The sequence below is a fragment of the Salvelinus sp. IW2-2015 genome, linkage group LG13 (assembly GCF_002910315.2).
Source record: "Salvelinus sp. IW2-2015 linkage group LG13, ASM291031v2, whole genome shotgun sequence".
In the NCBI taxonomy this organism is placed as follows: Eukaryota; Metazoa; Chordata; class Actinopteri; order Salmoniformes; family Salmonidae; genus Salvelinus; species Salvelinus sp. IW2-2015.
In genome coordinates this window covers 33,198,679-33,222,745 of record NC_036853.1, presented here as the reverse complement: position 1 = coordinate 33,222,745, position 24,067 = coordinate 33,198,679, and the positions used below count along the sequence as shown (strand labels likewise).

The 24,067-nt window shown below is 42.9% G+C and overlaps 1 protein-coding gene across 3 annotated transcripts in view; it reads left to right on the top strand.

Annotated features, from left to right (window-relative positions):
- Positions 1-23,785, top strand: part of LOC111971355 (leptin receptor) — an 88,636-nt gene extending 64,851 nt beyond the window's left edge. For all 3 annotated transcript variants that reach the window (XM_023998094.2, XM_023998093.2, XM_023998095.2), the window contains 11 exons: positions 1,238-1,334; positions 3,609-3,832; positions 8,358-8,509; positions 13,602-13,755; positions 14,298-14,380; positions 14,644-14,857; positions 15,599-15,805; positions 19,977-20,060; positions 20,617-20,719; positions 21,201-21,276; positions 22,061-23,785. In XM_023998094.2, the coding sequence (XP_023853862.1) occupies positions 1,238-1,334; positions 3,609-3,832; positions 8,358-8,509; positions 13,602-13,755; positions 14,298-14,380; positions 14,644-14,857; positions 15,599-15,805; positions 19,977-20,060; positions 20,617-20,719; positions 21,201-21,276; positions 22,061-22,906 (2,240 nt within the window). In that variant the 3' untranslated portion in view covers positions 22,907-23,785. The remainder of the gene's footprint in view (positions 1-1,237; positions 1,335-3,608; positions 3,833-8,357; positions 8,510-13,601; positions 13,756-14,297; positions 14,381-14,643; positions 14,858-15,598; positions 15,806-19,976; positions 20,061-20,616; positions 20,720-21,200; positions 21,277-22,060) is intronic.
- Positions 23,786-24,067: the final 282 nt, after the last annotated feature.

Here is a 24,067-nt window from a genome sequence, read left to right as displayed (position 1 = left end):
TATCCTATCGCTAGACAGCATCAGCTATAAATCATCGTTCAGTTTGATCTCCCAAGACAAGGTTTAAATCTCATGCTTGATACTTCACTGTCTACCAAAACATTACCTCATCCAATGGCATATATCAATTGTCATTTCTAGATACTCCCAAACCTGGACAAACTCAAAATCAGACAGTGAGCCCCTTAGGTCAAATACTAGGTCAAGATAAGGGCAACCTCAGAGGGGACATACAATGGTTCCAAACACGGCCAAACTCCTTCCCCCTATGAGAAAGGTAGGGAGTGACTGGCGTACAGACATTGTATGAGATAACTAACTGGTTCCCCAATTAATAACTCCATCCCATGGTTTAGGAATAGTTACAAACAACGTTCCCATAAGAAACCAACGTTCCACTCTGTCCTCCTCCCCTTCTGATATTCTACTTAGTACCACATGGTTTAACAGATWCATTGACTTATGAAGACAAGCCTGACCTCTCCCCTCTCTGGCCCCAAGTTACCAATCCCTAGCTCAGAAGATTCTAATGACAAGTATCTCACAAGCATATGATGAAAATAACATCTTATCTATCTATGTTACTTAGCTAAATCTGATTCTGCCACGACAATGGGCAGATTAAGTCCTGTAGGGTTGGGATTGGAGAATGGTTAGGTTTAGACTTCAGGAAAACGATGGGTCATGGGATTAAGGGATCAACAGTAATATACAGTGTGTATACAGTACCAGTCAAAGGTTTGGACACACCTACTCAAGGGTTTTTCTTTATTTTTACTATTTCACCATTGTAGAATAATAGTGAAGACATCAACACTGTGAAATAACACATATGGAATCATGTAATAACCAAAAAGGTGTTTAACAAATCAAAATAGATGTAATATATTAGATTCTTCAAGTAGCCACCATTTGCCTTGATGACAGCTTTACACACTCTTGGCATTCTCTCAACCAGCTTCATGATGTAGACACCTGGAATGCAGGTGTTCCTTGTTAAAAGWTCATTTGTGGAATGTCTTTCCTTCTTAATGCGTTTGAGCCAATCAGTTGTGTTGTGACAAGGTAGGGGTGGTATACAGAACATAGCCCTATTTGGTAAAAGACCAAGTCCATATTCATGTGTTTGTTATGACCCCTATCTGTCTGTCAATGGGCTGTGGTCATGTTTCAAGCTCAAGGTTCATATTGATGTCAGGGTAAGRGTTTCACTCTTCTATTTGTGTCTGTGTTTCAGATCCGGTCATAGATATCAGCTGTGTAACCAATGGGGATCTGGACAGCATGACCTGTAGGTGGAACAACATCCAAACTAAAATCAACTTCCTGTCCAGGTCAATACTACTTTTACTTACAACATTGAACCACCTACACAAACACCTGTATACGTGTACATACACCAGTAAAACCTACACATATAGCTGTATACTTGTACATACACCAGTAAAATCTACACATACACTTGTATACTTGTACATACACCAGTAAAACCTACACATACATGTGTATAATTGTACATACAACAGTAAAGCCTACACATACACGTGTATATGTGTACATAGACCCATAAAACCTACACATACACTTGTATACTTGTACATACACTAGTAAAACCTACACATACACTTCTATACTTGTACATACACTAGTAGAACCTACACATACACTTGTATACTTGTACATACACTAGTAARACTTACACATACACTTGTACTGTATAGTTACAGTGACTGTTGGTTATCTTATGAGTCCAATCAATCTATTAGAGTCTTTGAAATACAAGCCCAGCATGGAATACAGCAGAACTTTACTTTTGACTCCTGTGCAATATTGACACCTTTTCAGTGTCTCTGCTTGATGTCTCTGTGCTGTATTCCTAAGAAATATGGGACAAGAACTGGTTCAAGATCGTAGAACAATACAGAATGGATTTAGACCCCTCAAGCAAAACTCAAATGACTGTGTGTAATTATTAGTAAATTGCCACGATTACAAAACTAAGGCAATGAAYGGAAGTTTAGACTTGTTGCATAACAGAGAGCTATGGCATCATAGGGCAAACATACCCATAAGGAGATAAGGCGTTTTCACCCTGAAATTCTTTGTGTGTGTGTGTTACTATCCTCGTGGGGACCAGAAGTCCTGACAAGGATAGTAAAACAATGAACATTCTGAGAGTTGGGGACATTTTGCTGATCCCCACAAGGAAAAAGGCTATTTTAGGGTTAGGGTTAGAAGTAGTGTTAGGGGTTAGGTTTAGGATTAGGRTTAGGGTTACAGCGCCGGCGCTCAACATCCTTGCCCCCATTCTGCTAAGAATCACTCAGCGCTCACAGAAAAAAAATGCCACTCCAAAAATCGCTCTATTCATTTTTTGGTTCAAAAGATAATTTAACCAACACCCCATCTTTTATTGTGACTATGTACCATTTGATTTTTTTTATTATTGTTTTTATTTTAMATTTTACCCCCTTTTCTCCCCAATTTTCGTGGTATCCAATCGCTAGTAATTACTATCTTGTCTCATCGCTACAACTCCCGTACGGGCTCGGGAGAGACGAAGGTCGAAAGCCATGCGTCCTCCGAAGCACAACCCAACCAAGCCGCACTGCTTCTTAACACAGCGTGCCTCCAACCCGGAAGCCAGCCGCACCAATGTGTCGGAGGAAACACCGTGCACCTGGCCCCCTCGGTTAGCGCGCACTGCGCCCGGCCCGCCACAGGAGTCGCTGGAGCGCGATGAGACAAGGATATCCCTACCGGCAAACCCTCCCTAACCCGGACGACGCTAGGCCAATTGTGCGTCGCCCCACGGACCTCCCGGTCGCGGCCGGCTGCGACAGAGCCTGGGCGCGAACCCAAAGACTCTTTTGGCGCAGCTAGCGCTGCGTTGCAGTGCCCTAGACCACTGCGCCACCCGGGAGGCCCTGTACCATTTGATTTTGAAGTAGGCTATCGTAAGAAGCTTCTACATTTCAGAAACGTGTCGTAGGCTATTAAACAAAGACCTACATGATGATATGTAGCTGTGTTAAAAAACTAATTGGTTTTTCTGTGGCTCTGCTGCGCTCACATTTGACAGTTGATAGTCAACTTAAGCACTGTTACAAACGTAGACTCATTTTTTTTTTTTTACGATAGCCTATATAGAATGTCTCCGGTGCTGCTGCATGAGCTCATTGGTGTTCTTGCCATCAATTACACAGGCTGTGTGACCTATTTCTTGATCGACTCATATCAACATCTCTGCACATTAGTGGTGGGGTAGGCTAAATAAATAAAACAGAATAGGCCTAATTAAAAGAACAATGATGAAAGGAATGAAAAATGCTGGGCAGAGCATGCCCAGAGCTGAGTGGTACCAGAGCGAAATTGGAGGGGGAAAGAAGGCCGACACTCCCCAAAAACTGTTATCCTCTCCTCGCTCTAATCGCTCTACTCCTCTCGAATCCTCTGTTTGGGGTTAAGGTTAGCTTAAGGTTAGGTAAGGGTTATGGTTAGGGGTTAGGGAAAATAGGATTTTGAATGGGAATCAATTGTTTGGTCCCCACATGGATAGTAAAACAAACGTGTGTGTGTGTGTGTGCGTGTCTGTTTATATTCTCCAGGGTGGCCGACCTATCCTGCGATGTAATGGAGGAGGCGGAGGATGAGGTGGGCGGGGCAGTGGGTGTGGTCAGGCAGGCGGTGTGTGTATCCAGCAGATCTAGAGAAGTGAAGAGCTGCACTCTGCAGCCAATCAGAGTGACTTCATGCTACAAGCTGTGGATGGAGGCCAAGACAGACAATGGCATGAGGTCACATCCTGTCTACATCACACCTATGGACCACGGTGAGTTAGGACATGTGCAGTATAGGAATTCCAAGTTTCAAGTTTATTSACCACGTACACAGGATGCAACMGGTGTAAAACAGTACAGTGACATTTTTACCTTGAGAGCTCTTTCCCAACAATGCAGTGATGGTAATAATATAATAAAATAAAATAACACACAAGAAGTATGATAAAGGTTGAAGAAACCTGCACTCGATGGTGCAGCTGTAAAAGTTYCTGAGGATCAGACACAAAAACAAGTCATACAGAGACCCGCTATGTTGTGGAGTCAAAAGTCAGAAATAGCGTTATAAATATTAACTTACCTTTGATGATCTTCATYAGAATGCACTCCCAGGAATCCCAGTTCTACAATAAATGTTTGTTTTGTTTGATAAAGTCCATAATTTATGTCCAAATACCTCCTTTTTGTTCGTGTTTAGTTCACAAATCCAAATTCAACAGGCGCGGGCAAGTCCAGGTGAAAGTTCAGACGAAAAGTTCAAAAAGTTATATTACAGTTCGTAGCAACATGTCAAACGATGTATAGAATCATTCTTTATGATGTTTTTATCATAAATCTYCAATAATATTCCAACCGGACAATTCCTTTGTCTTTAGAAATGAAAAGGAACAGAGCTCGCTCTCACGGCCGCGCGCATGATTTAGCTCATGGCCTTCTGCCAGACCCCTTAGTCAAACAGCTCTTATTCGCTCCCCCTTCACAGTAGAAGCCTGAAACAAGGTTCTAAAGACTGTCGACATCTAGTGGAAGCCGTAGGAAGTGCAATATGACCCCATTTACACTGTATCTTGGAAAAGCAATGAGTTGAAAAACTACAAACCTCAGATTTCCCACTTCCTGGTTGGATTTTTCTCAGGTTTTGAGAATGAGTTCTGTTATACTCAGACATCATTCAAAGAGTTTTAGAAACTTCAGAGTGTTTTCTATCCAAATCTACTAATAATATGCATATCTTAGCTTCTGGGCCTGWGTAGCAGGCAGTTTACTCTGGGCACGCTTTTCATCCGAACGTGAAAATGCTGCCCCCTATCCCAAACAGGTTAGGGGTCAAAAACAGTAATASAATAATTTGTCMGCTTCACGTCAAAGTACATAAACCTACGGTGTAAGGAAAAAAAGAACAGCCATTATCTATCGTAATTTACGAGAAATCGTTCAATGTCCGTTTGGTGATGGTTAAAGAAATGGTAAGTTCTTTTCAAAAACGTTATAGATCCAGTTGAGGCGTGTTCAGACAAATCCGTTAAGGCGGGTTTCGGAGCTCTACGTGATTTCTGTGATTTTCTGAACTCACACAGTCAATGGGGAGTGACACAGTGTGAGGCTTACAGACACACAGATCCTGCAATAGTTACCTGCGTTGGAACTATCAAAGAACCGTCAGATCTAGAGCTCTGAAACATTATATACATGTTCTAGAGCTTAAGTCGATAGTGCACTGTGAGTTAGGTGGCTCTAGAAGGTTCTCAGGCCGAGGCATGACTTCCATTCATTTTGAACATCGTGAAAATGACGACATTTAGAAAAGTCCCAGAATCACAAGACTATGTGCATTGAAACCGCCTCGGCCAATAGAGACGGACCCTAAGGTTTCTGTCCGGTAGCTCTTTCAGGGACCCCATACCAACGTTCTGAAAAAGTGCATTTTCAGCACTAAGGTTGCTGCTCGGGCTCCAAAATGACATATCAGAATGGGATTCTGGGTTGGGATTCTGGGTTGCCTCAGCTAGGCCTACACATAATGTCAGAACTGGACTTGCTGCTAGAACGTAACTACGTGTTTAAAGTTTTTTTWATGGTTTTAACAGAAGACGCTGTGAATTTTTGGCCTGCTCTGAAATATGTGAYAGTTGGCTTCTAAACGAGTTGGACGAAGTGGGTTTGGTGTCAGTATGTATCAGTTTGGTCTCAGAATGATATCTTATTGACTGATTGACGCTGACTTGATGGCTGTATAATATATTGGCATTGTACATTTCATATTGCAAATGAACAGCGTACATTTCCAATGTGTTTAATGAGGGATATACCATCACCAAATGGACAGGCTGAAATCAACACCACGAGTGATGGAGAGGAACCACTATCACTGCTCGTCCATCCCGAGTTCAACGAGCCAGTCAATTGGGCATTTCTGCAGTATATTAGACCATGTCCAATTTGTGATGGTAAATGCCCATTGTAAGACATTGCAAAATGGACAGTGTAATTTCCAATGTATTTAATGAGGGATTTACCATCACCAAATGGACATGCTGAAATCAACTAACGCGAGCGATGGAGAGGAACAACTATCATTGCTCGACCATCCCGAGTTCAACGGGCCAGTCAATTGGGCATTTCTGCAGTATATTAGGCATGTCCATTCGTGATGGTAAATGCACATTGTAAGAACATTTTAAATGGACAGCTCGGCAACCTGGTAATCTGAACGGGTTGCCAGGAGCAATTTAAATTGTTTTCATGTTAATGACTTTAGGGGGGTGCAAGGGGTCCATGGCCGGGTAGGGCACCCGGCCCCATCCAATAGGGCGCCCCTGGTCATTTTGGAAATTGTTCCAAAATCTTAAAAAAAAACGAGAGTCCCCACTTCTCTCTCTCACTGCACCAACGAGCGATGGAGAGGAAACATTATCACTGACTTTAATTTAATGGGGGATTTTCTATCACCAAACTGTAAGCTGAAATCAACGAGAATTCTTCTCTTCCTATGACTTCCTATGATCAAAACTGACAAATAGACTTCTAGGCTGGATCAGGGCTTAACATAGTGATATATATCACTTAAATGCCATTTGGACATTTATATGCCATTTGGACATGTTTCACTGACTTTTGGGTTCGGAAGCCGACTTCTATGATCATATATGCAAATGGACATACCATCCTGATTGGTACTTTCAATCTTATGTATGGCATTTGGACATTTCTTATGCCATTTGGACTTGATTCACTGACTTTTGGGTTCGGAAGCCAACTTCCTATGATCATAATGGCAAATGACATAACATCCTGATTGGTACTTTCAATACTTATGTTGGCATTTGGACATTTCTTATGCCATTTGGACATGATTCACTGAAATTTGGGTTCGGAAGCCAACTTCCTATGATCATATTTTTTTTTAAATGTACCTTTATTTAACTAGGCAAGTCAGTATGGATTATTTAGTAAATGCGCTTTAATGATTTTATTTTTCTTATTTCTTTTTCAAATTCTTATTTTCAATGACGGCCTAGGAACAGTGGGTTAACTGCCTTGTTCAGGTGCAGAACGGCAGATTTGTACCTTGTCAGCTCGGGGATTCGATCTTGCAACCTTTCGGTTACTAGTCCACACTCTAACCACTAGGCTACCCTGCCGCCCATATATTGCAAATGACTTTCAAAATTTCACCCTTGGGACCTGACTTAGTGACCATTTGCCATATTAAAATCTAYGGTGGAGCGCGCTCGACATCTTTGGGATTTTGGGGGTTTGACACTTGGCATTTGCCATGTTCCGCTTGCAATATGGTTTTGATGAACTGCCATCCATTTGAGTGGTATTTGCGATTGTGTATATAGTTCGCCCAATGCCAATAAGTTGCCATTCATTTTTGTCCATTTCATGGGGGTCTTCCCTTACCTTGTACAGTTCGTCAAGTRCCAGCTTGTTGTTGTCCTGAGGTGGGATATATACAGCAGTCATGATAACAGATTAAAACTCTCGGGAGGTAGAAGAGTCGCTATTTGACCATCAGGTAYTCCATGATGGGTGAACAATAGGTCTAGACTTCAACTGCGGTAGAGTCTGCACACCATTTGTTGTTGATGAAGAGACATACCCCTCCCCTCTGGATTTCCCTGAATCCAATGTCCTGCCCACTCAGTGAATGGAGAATCCATCGAGTTGGATAGCCATATCTTGTCCGAAAGCCATGTTTCAGAAAAACTGAGAATTTTKCAGTTATGTGAGTCCSATTGGTAGCAAATCTGCGATCAGWGGTCATCCATCTTATTATCAAGTGACTGTTGGCMAATAGAATGGAGGGAAGTGGTGGCTGCTTTTCCCTAATCCTTAGTCTCACCAGGACGCGTTCTCTCCAGCCTCTTATTTGCCAGCGTTTCGTCTTGGGTAGCCTGAAAATTTGGTCGGAGCCTGGTACACATAAAGCCCAGGGTAGATGAGTCAAAGTCGAAATTGAATCATGAATTGAGGTTAGTTCTTGTCGATCATAAGAAATTCTAGAGGATACATTTAGTGCAAAAAAAGTTACGATTAAACGCCAAAAGAWTCACAAAATAGAAAAGTTGGGTCGGAGTTCACAAGACGTAACCATACAGTAGGGCGCCATCTTTAGATGTTCTGGTCTTTCTTACATTTATGTTCATACCTGTTGTGGCTTTTAGGAACCTACAGCAGCAGTGTGTCAATAATAATAATAAGTACTTAAARAAAAAACATGTATAGTGGTCAGTCTGCTTGACCATGCAAGATAATGWCTGTCCTCTCCCTTCATCTCATCTCCCCCTCCAGTGAAGCCCCACCCTCCCTCGGGCCTTGAGGCAGTGAGCATGCCAAATGGGGTCCTGAGGCTGGCGTGGGTGCCCCCAGAACTGCCCCTCTACGATATGCAGTACCAGGTTCGCTATGCCCTCTCCACTGACAGGGCCCATCCATTCTGGCAGGTACGTAAGACTCTGGCCATAGGGCTCTGGTCAAAAGTAGTGCACTATGTAGGGAATAGGGAGGGTGCCTTTTCAGACAGATGCAGCCTTGAGCTTATCCAGAGTGGCAGGGAGGGAGCAATGGGTGCAATCGGCTGGCATCATGAGCATCAGTTGGTCGGACTAAATGAGTCTGTTTGTTATCTACTGTATCTTTTATCTCTGATCTGGTAGTGGCATTATTGCCCTGAAGGACATGGCATTTACTGGTAGTGGTACACTCTGACATGTGGTGGCAGACTGGCAGGTAAATAGGGGGCAACCACACAGAGACTGAAGCTGTGTCTGAAATGGCACCCTATTCCCTTCACACACTTTTTTTTTACCAGAGCCCTACACTGCAAAAAGTTAAATCTAAGCAAGTCTAAATATATGCCAGTTTGGGACTAATAACAAGATCATCATCCAAGATGGCAGGATGTCAAGTCGTTTGTCTGTGACTAGTACATTTTAACCTACTAATAACCTATTTATTTATGGTTGAGTAACTTCCTTGTTGTGTAGTGCAAACTATTTTGTTTTTGCTGGTGTAAAGATCACAGGTCCTCCTCAACTCGGCACTTCATTACTTGAAGTTTACAAAAGTAACCCTATCTCTGGCTGGCCTGAGTTCCTTCTTCGTCCGCGGAGTGTCTCATCCAAGCTGCTCCTTTTTGCTCTTCGCCTGGCTGTCAGTGGCAGCTCAACAACCCCCAACCCGTTCTCTCAATCGACCTCAAAACACCCAATCTACTCACACGCGCAAATACTCACATTCAGACTCATACATACACGCTGTCCCTCTCTCCCCTTACCTTCGTTCGCCTCTATTTTTTTACATTTGTCCGAGAAAATGACAATTTTCGTGGTATTGCTTTGTGCACTGACTTTACTGAACTCTCTAGAAAACGAACATTGTCGCTGGGTGAGTACATCTGACAATGTACATCTGACAATGTGCTCTCTGGGTGAGTACATCTGACAATGTCCATTAGACATTTTGTCTGTCCTCTCGTCCAAGTGCCGATGTATTTGTGGCATGATGTGAACAGTACGAATTTGTGTCACTACCAAAGTCTAATGGTTTTAAATTACTGTTTTGTATTGTCTGGAAACTCACTTGTAGAATTCGCTTGCAAGTAGGTCTCTTAAAAAAGAGAAGCCGTGCAAGGTTATTAAACAGAGGTGCCTAGTTATTCTTCTTTTGTTGATATCAGGTAACGTGCAACCTAAACTTGGCCCTGATATGCAATGTATCCAACCCCCCTCTGATTTTAAATCTAGATCTGGCTTTGGTATTTTTCATTTAAATGTACGCAGCTGTTGTCAAAAATTGATGGGGTTAGGATTTGGGCTAAATCAACTGATGCTGATGTGCTTGTGTTTTCTGAAACCTGGCTCAGCAAGTCTGTTTTTGATAAGGATATTTGTATAAGTGGTTACAATGTTTATCGCACTGATCGAGTTAAGAAAGGTGGGGCTGTGGCTATATATGTAAAGACTAAATTCCCTGTAAGTGTGGCAAAGTCTGAAACTATTTGTAAACAGTTGGAATTTCTTGCTTATAATTAAGGTTTCAAAGGGTCTCTCTGTAACTGTGATTGGCTGTTATAGACCCCCCTCTGCTCTCGGTGATGCATTTTCTTCTTTGACCCACCTTATGTCTAAACTTCTTTACAGTGAAATGGTCTTGATTGGTGATCTCAACTGGTGTTGGTTAAAGCCGGTGTCTGATTATTTAAAAATRTTTTGTAATTCTATGAATCTTACCCAGTTGAATAATTCACCAACTCRCCCAAATCTTAAATGCCCAGATAAATCTACCCTGATTGATTTGATATTGACAAATGTTCCACATAAATATTCTGCGRTTGGTGTTTTTTGTAATGATTTAAGTGACGATTGTGCTGTTGTTGCTGTTAGAAATACTAAGGTTCCTAAGACATACCCACGTTTTATTCGTAARAGAAATTTGAARTGTTTTAATGAGCAGGCTTTCTTTCATGATTTGTTTTATTTTGACTGGAGCAAGATTGAGCTTATCCCTGATGTGGAAACTGCCTGGAAATTCTTTCATTATGTTTTTTTCCAAATAGTAAACAAACATGCCCCATTCCGCAGGATCAGGGTTAAAGGGCGGGATAATCCATGGTTTTCTTCTGAGCTGTCTTGTATTATTCCGGACCGTAATCTAGCCTGGGTTAAAGCAAGGAAATCATGTTCTGATGCTGATTGGCTTATTTTTAGGCAGTTACGAAACAAGTGTTATTTTCTTCTCAGGAAGGCCAAGTCTGAATATTTTATGTTTGTTACCACTGATAACCTGAATGACCCTAGAAAGTTTTGGAAGGCTATTAAGTCTATGTCTGGTAACAGTAATGTTAATGAATTACCATCTGTGTTTTGAAGGACTCTGTTGCTGTATATGACAAAACTGAAATGCTGAATTGTTTCAATGAGCACTTTGTATCATCTGGTAGGCTGTTTGTTTCAGTGTCCTCTGTCTCTGTACAACCCTGTGTGGATGAACCAGTGAGAGCTGGTCAAACTTTGAGCTTTTTGCCATTCTCAGTGCAGGTGGTACATAAAGCCCTGAAATCCTTAGATCAGAGAAAGCCTGYAGGTCCTGATCTTTTGGACCCCTGCTTTTTAAATCTGTCAGCTGATTTCATAGCTGTTCAATCTAACCCTGGAATGTAATGAAATTCCAAAGATCTGGAAATCAGCATTTGTCCTACCACTTTTAAAAGGGGGAGAGCCAACTCTTTTAAATAATTATAGGCCAATCTCAAAGCTGTCACCCCTGGTGAAAATACTTGAAACCCTTGTTAGTGAACAGCTAAAATAAATGTTTATATACTAACTCTATTTTATCAATGTACCAATCGGGCTCCAGGAAGAAGCATAGCACAATTACAGCAGCCATGAAGGTTTTAAATGATATCACTGAAGCCCTTGACAAAAAACAGCACTGTGTCTCACTTTTTATTGATCTCTCTAAGGCTTTTGATACACTGAGGCAGAGATTGTCGAGTGTAGGTCTTTTGGAGCATGCATTTGCATGGTTTGCTAACTATCTGTCTGATAGAACTCAGTGCACTCAATTTGATGTCTGTTAAATTGTTTGTCTGTAATGGTGTGCCCCAAGACTCTGTACTTGGTCCTCTCTTATTCACTATTTATATAAATGATTTAGACAAAAATGTCCAAAATGCGTAACTTTCTTTTTTATGCTGATGATACTGTTATTTACTGTTGTGCCTCGTCTCTTACAAAAGCTTTCCAGAACTTGCAAACTGCTTTTTATACTGTTCAACATACCTTGTGTCAATTTAAGCTTATCCTCAATACTGACAAAACTAAACTAATGGTGTCTAAAGCAAGAAATAGACCTCTGAACCTTTCACCTATTACTACCTGTCAGGGCAAGGAGATTGAGGTTGTAACCTCATATAAATATCTTGGAATTTTAATTGATGATGGCCTCTCTTTTAAATTGCATATTCAACAACTTACAAAAAAAATTAAGCTGAAATTGGGATTTTATTTTAGGAATAAGGCCTGTTTTTCTTTTGAAGCCAGAAGGAGGCTAGTATCAGCTACATTTATGCCTTTACTAGACTATGGGGATATTTTATATATGAATGCTTCCGCTCAGTGTTTAAGATCAATTGACACCCTTTACCATGGCACTTTGAGATTTATTTTAAACTGCAAACCCTTACGCACCACTGCACCTTGTATACCAGGGTTGGCTGGCCTTCTCTAGTCACTTGTAGGCTCAGTCACTGGTATACCTTTATTTACAAAGCCATTTTGGGTTTACTACCTTTTTATTTGGGCATTTTTATTGTTCAGAAATGTGGTGGGTTCTCTCTTCGTTTGCTGGACTTTATCCTGCTAACTGTTCCAAATGTCCCAACTGAATTTGGTAAAAGGGCTTTTATGTACTCTGCGTCATCGTCTTGGAACGCCTTACAAAATACTTTTAAACTGGAAGAACTTGTCCCGATTGGTATTTTTAAATCACTGATGAATGATCTTGAGACTGATTCCCTGACCTGGCAATGTTTTTAATTTGCTGTTTTTGATTTTGTTATACTCTTGTGAATTCTATGGTTTTTACTAGATTACTTGTAGTTTTTCATGTTGTTTGTCTGTAATTTTTGTAATGACTTGGTGCTGCCTATSTTGGCCAGGACGCTCTTGAAAAATTGATTTTAAATCTCAATGAGCCCTTCCTGGTTAAATAAAGGTTAAATAAATAAATAAAAATTAAAAATGCCAATAACAGCTAGTTTTCAGTTGCCCCCCACATTCAGACCACTCCCAGACCTAGCTGAATGTTTTAATTGAACACAAATCACAGTAAGGTACTTAATTGTTACCCAGAAATTATTTGATATTGAAATAAAAACGCATTTATTTGATATTGAGAAGTTGCATTGGACCTTTAAGGTAAAATATCTTGACAAATATAAATGACTTGCATTATGCTTTTTTTAGGTTAAAATAATAAATTATCTGCCAATGACATTAGATAATTTAGCTTGGTAAGAAATATCACTCAATATAAGATATTTAGGCTTGCTTACATTTCACGTTTTGCAGTGTATGGGCCCTCATGTAGGGAATAGGGTACCATCCTGGATGCAGCTTGAGCCTCAGCTGGTTGGCATAAATTTGTCTGTCTCTAATCTGGGGGTGGCATCATTGCCCAAAAGGATATGAAAAGGAATAGGCCTACCTGATTAAAACTTTTTTCTTTAGAAAATGTCCCCACTTTTGCTGGGCACAAGAGTATTTTGGAAATCTCCCTGCCATTTAAAATGCTCCTTCGCATGCTCGGGTCACATAACATTCATATCTATTAAGACCTCTATTTCCCTAAAATTATTTTGTTTTTGAGTTGATGGATAAATATGTAGCTGTTTATGCCGGATATCTAAGTTCAATCACTGGAAAATATATTTTCGGATAGAATAGACTTTAATGTCCCCGAGGGGAAAATGTTTCCATTATCATGGGATATGTGATTTAACATGTGATTTTTGAATTGGGATGTGTCCTGCAGGTCCTGGCTTCTCAGGCAGAGTCGTGGGCTGAGGTTCCTGAACCAGATGTATGTAGAGTGTACAACGTGCAGGTCCGCTGTATGCATATCAACAGCTCTGGGACCTGGAGTGACTGGAGCCACTCTCTATACACCACCCCTCACAACAGCAGAGGTATGTACAGTGTGTCTTCATCTCATCGATGTCATTGAAACTGCATTTATACAAGTTAGTCTCATTGAGAGAAAAATCTATTCAGCAAGATACACATGTATTGTACATAACAGTTTTGACAACGTTGCTTTGACAAAACGCATCAGCAATACACCTTTGAAGGGAATTAAGCTGCTGTCCTGAAAGTTACTTGTAATTGCGCCAGCGCACCACAACTATCAAGTCTGACCTACTGTGTACATAGAGCACATTAGCTCTCACAACCACAATGGACGGGTCATTTCAAAACCGTCATTATCCATGGTTTGTTGTGCGGTATAAGCTCTTTCTGACCCTGATCGAACAGTGACCTTGGGTGGTGTCTGTCTATCAGAATCGCTGTTATTGAGTGCTACAGCCAGCACTTTAATATGACCTTCTATGATGGTTAGATCTGATAGAAAATGAAAGCCTCAGACATAGGTACATAAACACACACACACACAAGCATGCATGCACACGCACACACACAGAGTTGTAATATCTATGTTCTGTTCTATCAGCTCCTGACCAGGGTCCTGATTTCTGGCGAGTGTTTCAGGAGGATCCAGCAAGGAACCAGACTAACGTCACTCTTCTCTTCAAGGTACATAGCCTACAGAGAACACATTAAAGATTGCACAATATGTGGTTTAAACGTCAACATCAAATAGTTACATTAATTGAACAGGTGTGTGAAGTTGCCTCCTCTCCTTTTTACTACATTCATGTCCTTAGTTTAGTCCGAAAATCCTATTCAGTTGGCTTCCCCAACACTTGTTTTGTCTGATCAAATAGTATAAGGAAGTAGCACATTGGATAATGATTCCTCATTAGAGTCTTTGATAGCCTCTAAACTCTTCCCCATAGCATTTCCCCATAGTGGAGCCAACCTACTGTGTGGAGGGCCTTGTAGTACAGCACCAGGCCTCTGGGGGCATTGTGACTGAGGAGCGGATAGGCCTGGTGTCCTCCTAYCGCTTTGAGTGGCGAGAGGAGGTCCACTCTGTGACGGTCAAGGCTCAGAACAGCCAGGGATACTCCACTAGGAACATCAACATGACCCTGGAGAGACACCCCAAACGTAAGGGAATGTATTTGTATAGGGCTGAAGAATTGTTATACTCAATACACAGATTACTAGTCAGTCAGTTAAGAGTTAGTAGTTGAAAACATATATCTGAAAATACCACTTTCTTTGAAAATCTTTAAGAACTGGTTGTTTGTTTTCACATTTATTTTTATTAGTTGGTGTTTTTGGTTCACGTCATGGAAGTCAGTTGAAATGCTAGGTGTGCTGCCATTGCAGTCATCAGGGAGACATAGCAGGCATGTTAATGTCAGTTAAAAGCCTGAGAGTGGACTAAAAGCCATTATCTCTGGCTTGGGATGTTCTCTTCCGAGGCCTAATAGCTGTTTGGAATTGATTGTAAAATGGAGCTCTTCTCAGCACAGGTCTCTGTGACACACCGTATTATTTGTGTGTGTGTTCTCCTGTTATTCATATTTTCATGAATAGCTAATTAGTTGAGAGGAAACCATTAACTGTGATACAAGTAGTGCTGGTACTATTAGTTTTCCTATTGAAAAAAAAATTGACTGGATGGGCCCAAAATAAAAAGCTGCTGTTCAGTTTATTTTATAGTCAAGGACAGAGGGGGAACACTCGTTGTTGTGCTAATCCCCACGCATGTCAGAATTAGAAGAAAACACACGGTAGTAGAAGAAGAGTAACGGAAAATGTATATATAAATATAAACATGCTATTTTCTTTCTTTTTCCCTCCTTTTGCCTCTCTCCCTTCCCATGTCCTCCCTCTCTCCAGGCCAGTGTGTGCGTTCGTTCTGTGTGTCCCGTGTGAACAGTAGCTGTGTGGTCCTGTCGTGGTCTCTGCAGCCCAACAGCAGTATACCGTGTTCCCTGGTCGTAGAGTGGTCGGGTCAGAACCACCAGAACAGACAGGGTCAGACCACAGTGGGCAGGGAGAGGTGGAACAGGGTCCCCCCTACTGACCAAGTCCTCTACCTACATGGTACGTTCTCATGTCGCTCTTTCTCAGTCTGTCTCTCTTTTTCTCAGTCTGTCTCTGTCTAAACCTCTCTTTCTGTTGTCAATCTTTCTGATTACTTCAAATCACATTTTATTTGTCACATGCGCCAAATACAACAGGTGTAGACCTTACCGTGAAATGCTTACTTACAAGCCCTTAACCAACAGTGCAGTTCAATAAATAGAGTTGAGAAAATATTTACTAAACAAACTAAAGTAAAAATCTATCAAATCAAATCAAAAAGTAACCAAATAAAATTACATAACAATAATGAGGCTATATACAKGGGGTACCAGTACTGAGTCAATGTGTGGGGGTACAGGTTAGTCGAGATAATTTGTAAAGTAACTATGTGTAACGGATGTGAAATGGCTAGCTAGTTAGCGGTGGTGCGCGCTAGCAGCCTTTCAGTCGGTTATGTCACKTGCTCTGAAACCTAGAAGTAGTGGTTCCCCTTGCTCTGCAAGGGCTGTGGCTTTTGTGGAGCGAAGGGTAACGACGCTTCGTGGGTGACTGTTGTTGATGTGTGCAGAAGGTCCCTGGTTCGCGCCCGAGTCGGGGCGAGGGGGCGGTCTAAAGTTATACTGTTACATTGATGCTGTTGACCCGGATCACTGGTTGCTGCGGAAAAGGAGGAGGTCGAAAGGGGGGTGAGTGTAACGGATGTGAAATGGCTAGCTAGTTAGCGGCGGTGCGCGCTAGCAGCCTTTYAGTCGGTTACGTCACTTGCTCTGAAACCTAGAAGTAGTGGTTCCCCTTGGCCGCGGCCTTTGTGGAGCTATGGGTAACGATGCTTCGTGGGCGACCGTTGTTGATGTGTGCAGAGGGTCCCTGGTTCGCGCCCGGGTCGGGGTGAGGGGACGCCGTAAAGTTATACTGTTACATATGCATAGATAATAAACAGAGTAGCAGCAGTATAAAAACATAAAAACAAAAGGGGGGGGCAGGTTAATGTTAATAGTCCAGCTGGCCATTTGATTAATTGTTCAGCAATCTTATGACTTAGGTGTAGAAGTTGTAAAGGAGCCTTTTGGACCTAGACTTGGCGCTCCGGTACCGCTTRCAATGTGGAAGCAGAGAGAACAGTCTATTACTTGGGTGACTGGAGTTTTTGACAATTTTTAGGGCCTTCCTCTGACACCACCTGGTATAGAGGTCCTGGATGGCAGGAAGCTTGGACCCGAGCAGTTGCCATACCAGGACGTGATGCAACCGGTCAGGATGCTCTCGATGGTGCAGCTGTAGAGCTTTTTGAGGATCTGGGGACCGATGCCAAATCTTTTCAGTCTCCTGAGGGGGATACGGTGTTGTCGTGCCCTCTTCACAACTGTCTTGGTGTGTTTGGACCATGGATAGTTCGTTAGTGATGTGGACATCAAGGAACTTGAAACTCTCGACCCGCTCCACTTCAGCCCGTTGATGTTAATGGGGGCCTGTTCGGCCCTCCTTTTCCTATAGTCCACGATCAGCTCCTTTGTCTTGTTCACATTGAAGGAGAGGTTGTTGTCTTGGCACCACACTGCCAGGTCTTGGACGTCCTCCCTATAGGCTGTCTCATCGTTGTCGGTGCTTAGGCCTACCACTGTTGTGTCGTCAGAAAACTTAATGATGGTGTTTGAGTCGTGCTTGGCCACGCAGTCGTGGGTGAACAAGGAGTACAGGAGGGGACTAAGCACGCACCCCTTAGGGGCCCCAGTGTTGAGGATCAGCGTGGCAGATGTGTTGTTGCATGATTCAGTGTTGCTTGCCTCAAAGTGAGCATAAAAGGCATTTATTTAATCTGGTAGGCTCGCGTCACTGGACATCTCGTGGCTGAGCTTCCCTTTGTAGTCCGTAATATTTTTCAAGCCATGCCACATCCGACGAGCGTCAGAGCCGGTGTAGAGCTGAGGCTCCTGAGTGGCGCAGCAGTCTAAGCCACTGCATCTCAGTGCTAGAGGCATCACTACAGACCCTGGTTTGATCCCGGGCTGTATGACAAACGGCCGTGATCGGGAGTCCCATAGGGCGGGGCATAATTGGCCCAGTGTCGTCCGGGTTAGGGGAGGGTTTGGCCGGGGTAGGCCGTCATTGTAAAATAAGAATTTGTTCTTAACTGACTTTCCTGGTTAAATAAAAAAGTAGGTATTCAATCTTAGTCCTGTATTGATGCTTTGCCTGTTTGATGGTTCGTCTGAGGGCATAGCGGGATTTCTTATAAGCGTCCGGATTAGTGTCCCGCACACATCCTGCACATTTGTGGCCTGCTGGAGGTCATTTTGCAGGGCTCTGGCAGTGCTCCTCCTTGCACAAAGGCGGAGGTAGCGGTCCTGCTGCTGGGTTGTTGCACTCCTACGGCCTCCTCCACATCTCCTGATGTACTGGCCTGTCTCCTGGTAGCGCCTCCATGCTCTGGACACTACGCTGACAGACACAGCAAACCTTCTTGCCACAGCTCGCATTGATGTGCCATCCTGGATGAGCTGCACTACCTGAGCCACTTGTGTGGGTTGTAGACTCCGTCTCATGCTACCACTAGAGTGAAAGCACCGCCAGCATTCAAAAGTGACCAAAACATCAGCCAGGAAGCATAGGAACTGAGAAGTGGTCTGTGGTCACCACCTGCAGAACCACTCCTTTATTGGGGGTGTCTTGCTAATTGCCTATAATTTCCACCTTTTGTCTATTCCATTTGCACAACAGCATGTGAAATTTATTGTCAATCAGTGTTGCTTCCTAAGTGGACAGTTTGATTTCAGAGAAGTGTGATTGACTTGGAGTTACATTGTGTTGTTTAAGTGTTCCCTTTATTTTTTTGAGCAGTGTATATATACATACACTCCTCAATGCCATTAGATGAATCCCAGAACATATTCCAGTCTGTGCTATCAAAACAGTCCTGTAGAGTAGCATTCGCGTCATCTCACCACTTCCGTATTGAGCGAGTCACTGGTACTTCCTGCTTTAGTTTTTGCCTGTAAAAGGAATCAGGAGGATATAATTATGGTCAAATTTGTCAAATGGAGGGTGAGGGAGGGCGTCTCTGTATGTCTTTGTATGCGTCTCTGTGTGTGGAGTAAAGTTGGTCTAGAGTTTTTTTTCCCTTTGGTTGCACATGTGACATGCTGGTGGAAATGAGGTAAAACGGATTTAAGTTTGCCTGTATTAAGGAGCGCCGCTTCTGGATGAGCATTTTCTGGTTTGCTTATGGCCTTATTCAGCTCGTTGAGTGCGGTCTTAGTGCCTGCATCGGTATGTGGTGGTAAATAGACGGCTACGAATAATATAGATAGTGTGGTTTACAGCTTATCATGAGGTATTCTACCTCTGGCAAGCAATACCTCGAGACTTCTTTAATATTTGACATCGCGAATCAGCAGTTAATGACAAATAGACTCACACCCACGCCCCTCGTCTTACGAGACGTAGCTGCTCTGTCCTGCCGATGCTGGTGTCGTCATTCAGCCGCGTCTCGGTAAAACATAAGATATTACAGTTTTTAATGTACCGTTGGTAGGATAGTCTTAATCGTAGATCGTCGAGTTTGTTTTCCAATGTTTGCACGTTGGCCAATAATACGGAGGGAAGTGGTGGTTTACCTACTTGTTAGCGAATTCTTACAAGGTACCCCATCCTCCTCCCCCTTTTCTTCACGTTGGTGACGGGGATTTTGGCCTTGTCTTGACAAAGCAATATATCCTTCGCGTTGGACTCATTAAAGAAAAAATAATTGTGCAGTTCGAGGTGAGTAATCTCTGTTCTGATGTCCAGAAGCTCTTTTCGGTCATAATAGACGGTAGAAGCAACATTATGTACAAAATGAGTTATAAACAATGTGAAAAAATTGACAAAATAGCACAGTTGGTTAGGAGCCTGTAAAACGGCAGCCATACCCTCCAGCACCATTATATTCTCTCTCTGGGTCTCCTTTTCTTTCGCAAACACTCAGTTGCAATTAACATTTTAATTYTAAATGGATCTAGAATGGCCTAATTAAACCCACACAACCACTATTTGATATTTGTCAAATTGAGGTGAATATTTAAGTCCACTTTGAGTTCCAGTTTGAGATTGTTGGCTGTGAATATCTGGCGCCCTCTAGTGACAATACATATTCATGCTTCAGTCTGATTGACTAATCTGAGCATCTCTGATCTCTGCCTTTATTTTCCAGGTGATTTCTATGGCTCTGAGGAGTATGTGTTCATCTTGTATCCAGTGTTTGCAGATGGAGAAGGCGAGCCAGTGTATACTAAAGGTAAGCTCTACTTTACCTCCAGGGATGAATACAACCAATACAATCCACCCGTACACCAATATCTCTGTAGGCTACAAATTGTATTTTATTTGTCACATACACGTGTTTAGCAGATGTTGTGGGTGTAGCAAAATGCTTGTGTTTCTAGCTCCAACACTGCAGTAATATCTAACAAGTAATATCTGCCTAGTGGTTAGCGCGTTGGGCCAGTAACCGAAAGGTTGCTGGATTGAATCCCCGAGCTGACAAGGTAAAAATCTGTCGTTCTGCCCCTGAACTAGGCAGTTAACCCACTGTTCCCTGGTAGGCCGTCATTGTAAATAAGAATTTGTTCTCAACTGACTTGCCTAGTTAAAAAATGTTTTAAAGTGACTAGTGTTCCATTATTAAAGTTGCCAGTGATTTCAAGTCTATGTATATTGGGCAGTAGGACATAAGTATGTTATATGTACATTGCAGTGTATCCCTTAGGGATATATATTTATTGAAGGTCCTCTGAATGTGATCCAATATGGATTGATTGATAGCCTTACCATGGTGTTGTCCTGTCCTCCAGCCTTTAGGGGGGCCGACGCTGGGCCTGCTGCCTACATGCTGATGATGATCATCGCCTTCCTTTCCATTGTCCTCTTCGTCACCCTGGTCATATCCCAAAACCAGTAAGATTATATCTCAYATAATTGATAAAACACATTTTATACTGCTCAATAGCAGTGGTGTATTCTGTTACATAAGGACATTACTCAATAATTACATAACATGTACTATGTGTAGTGTGTCTGTCACTAGGAAAGAGAGGACCTGTGGTTTTGGCCTCTGGGTAGGTGGTGAAGACTACAGTGGTCATTCTAGGTGTTAATTATTGATCTGAGGAACAGTCAGACACACTGATTAGGAATGTAATTCGAGTCTACATGACATTTTAACAATAGAAAGAATGTCCCGAGGGTTCAATTACTGTCGTGATTGGCTGAATGTGTTCTGACAAAGAGGGAGACATGGAGAAAKGGGGTGAGAGGGGGCAGAGAGAGAGGGGAAAGGGAGAGATGGGTTGATGAAAGAGAGAGAGAGAGAGGTTTTGGATTGGAGACTGAGAGGCTCCCTGCCTTGTTGTTAACTCCTATTCTGTTTGAACCCCAGCATGAAGAAGTTCATGTGGAAGGATGTTCCCAACCCAAGCAACTGTTCCTGGGCCCAGGGGGTGGACTTCAGGAAGGTGAGATGGACAACTAACCCATTTACTCTTGAATATAACCCATTTACTCTTGAATATAACCCATTTACTCTTGAATATAACCCATTTACTCTTGAATATAACCCATTTACTCTTGAATATAATCATACTATCTCTAAATAGCAGAGACCCTGAAAAACACACCACATTTACCAGAACACATTCCATATACAGATGTAGGATCTTAATTTGAGCTCGTTGGATACAACAGGAAAATAATACTGCAGCAACAGGAAATGTGAATTATAATTCATGGAGATTTTTGTAGGAGTTGATGCATTTTTTTTCGTAAGGGAAAATCAAGTCTGAAATGTCAAAGTGGAAATTACGAACTTCAGAAGCCTTTTTAAAGTTCTCTTGCAACAGGGTGATCCAATTAAGATCACCTGTTGGGAAAGGGGGATACCTCTTCAGTTGTACAACTGAATGCATTCAACTGAAATGTGTCTTCCGAATTTAACCCAACCCCTCTGAATCAGATAGTTTCTGTGGGCTGCCATAAACAACATCCACTTCTTYGTGGCCCGGGGAACAGTGGGTTAACTGCCTTGCTCAGAACAACAGATCTTTGCCTTGTTAACTCGGGGATTCGATCCAGCAACCTTTTGGTTACTGGTCCACGCTCTAACCACTAGGCTACCTGTAGGGCTGCTATTTAGATCAACTATTCTATAAACTACATGAACTCTATAGCTTACTTATGGCAGTTGGCAGGCTAGTTTACCTTGCTGTGTTCCTAACTCTGCTGTTCTGTGGTCCTGTCCAGACTGAGACTATGGAGCAGTTGTTCCGCCAACCAGGGGGCCTGCCAGCCTGGCCACCACTCCTCATCTCAGAGACTATCTCCCAGGCCACCATCGTAGAGAAGACTTGTCCCCCAGCCCCAGACAAGGACAGCATCCTGATCCCAGCCTCCACCCCATCCCTCTTGGACTTAGAGGTGCCTGAGGTCCCAGAGGAGGAGGAGACCCCCCAGCCCCCAGATCTCCCCAGAAGTGTGGAGAGCTCATCCCAGTCGACAGTGACCTATGCTATGGTCCTGCTCTCAGACGACCCCTGCCGGCGCTACAAGCAGGACGGCAGCCTCAGCCGCTCCAGCGACGAGGGCAACTTCTCCGCCAACAACTCTGACATCTCCGGCTCCATCCCCGGAGGCCTGTGGGAGCTGGAGAATTCSCATTCCCGAGCCGGAGAGTCGGACCTGGACCCACAGCGTTCATGCTCTTACAATTATGTGGAGGAGTTTTCTGAGACGTCGGAACAGGAGGATGAGGCCCTGGGAGGAGAGAGGGATGGGGGGATGGAGGAGAAGGACCTGTATTACCTGGGAATGGGCTACCAGGAGGAGAGTGAGGAAGAGGAGGAGGAGGAGGAGAAGAGGGAGGAAAACACAGGGGCTATGCTGCTCAAAGAGGTGGTGGTTCTGCGGAGAGAGGGCTCATCCATTGAGTCCAACCCTCTACTTGGCTGTCGGGACTCTATGTTTAGTGAGTCCAGTGACGAGGGGGCGGTGGTAGGGATAGGGATGAGTTCTGTCCCCCTCTACCTCCCACAGTTCAGAACTGCTCCCTCCAGGCCACTCAAAGCACAGGGCAGCACCCCCAAGCTGTAAGACCTGGTAGTGCCTAATGTATTGTTTTACTCTGAGGGACAGCACTCAGGAGAGGCATAGACAATAGCCTGTGGCCGGTGTTCAGTCACTGGACCKTGGCTGTGTCTTAGATGACACCCTATTCCCTATATAGTATAGTGAACTTAGATCCCTATGGGCCCTGGGCAAAAGTAGTGCACTTATATCAGAAATGTAGAAAACAGGGACAAGGTGTCCGAGGGGGCTAGGCACACTAGGTGCTGAGCCTCTGCACACATCACAAGGAATAGGGTGCCATTTCATAAGCATGCTCCCTCCCTGTCTACAGTGGCACACTGCTACTCTGCACCTTCAGTCCACAGGAAGCCAGCTCTGTCGTGTATCAGAGCTGAGGAGAGGAGAAGAGACTCCTTTATCCAGCACTGCACACTTTCAGGAACTATTATGCTGGGATGAAGGGAACGTCATAAAAAAAAGAGAAAGAAAAAAAGGCCTATTTTCTGAATAGGTCTATTTCCTTTCCGATGGCTGCTCTGAGCACAACACAAGCACATGATAGGATCGTGTCTCCAAGCAGGTGGTACTGAATAGTTTGACTGGTGGCGCACAAACGATGATCATGATGATGCTGGTGAATTTGGATGCTTTTGGAACGTTTACCGTAACTGTTGTGGAGAATTGCCGTTCGGATCTGCATTTGCATTGACTGAGCCCTCGAAAACAATGAATGTCGCTTTTCTTCGTTGTTTGCACTGTATTTGAAACTGTGTTACGATATGTAAAAAAAAATGTGCCATCTATTTTCATTGCGTGCCATTTGCTATTGAAAAAGCTATTGCTAGGTATACATTTGATGGAAGAATGTACATTTTGAAACCAATGAATAAAAGGAAGACTATCCCTTGCTGTGGAAGGCAGAATGATATTTAATGTTTATCAAGGTCCCTCGTCTATTTTTCGTGGTCAAAAGTAAATATGTATGGCCACTACTGTCGACTTATTGAGAAAAGGTTAACAAGTTGAAGGTTTTCCGTGCTGAGAAATATAAAATACAAAAGCATTTTCTCTTCCACCATTTCCAAGGCTATCAGTCACTCAGAGAGCAGAGAAGAAAACAGGTTAGGGTTGCAGACAGACAGTACTAGAAGATCCCGGAGCTGCCATCCTGAACCATTATTTTGT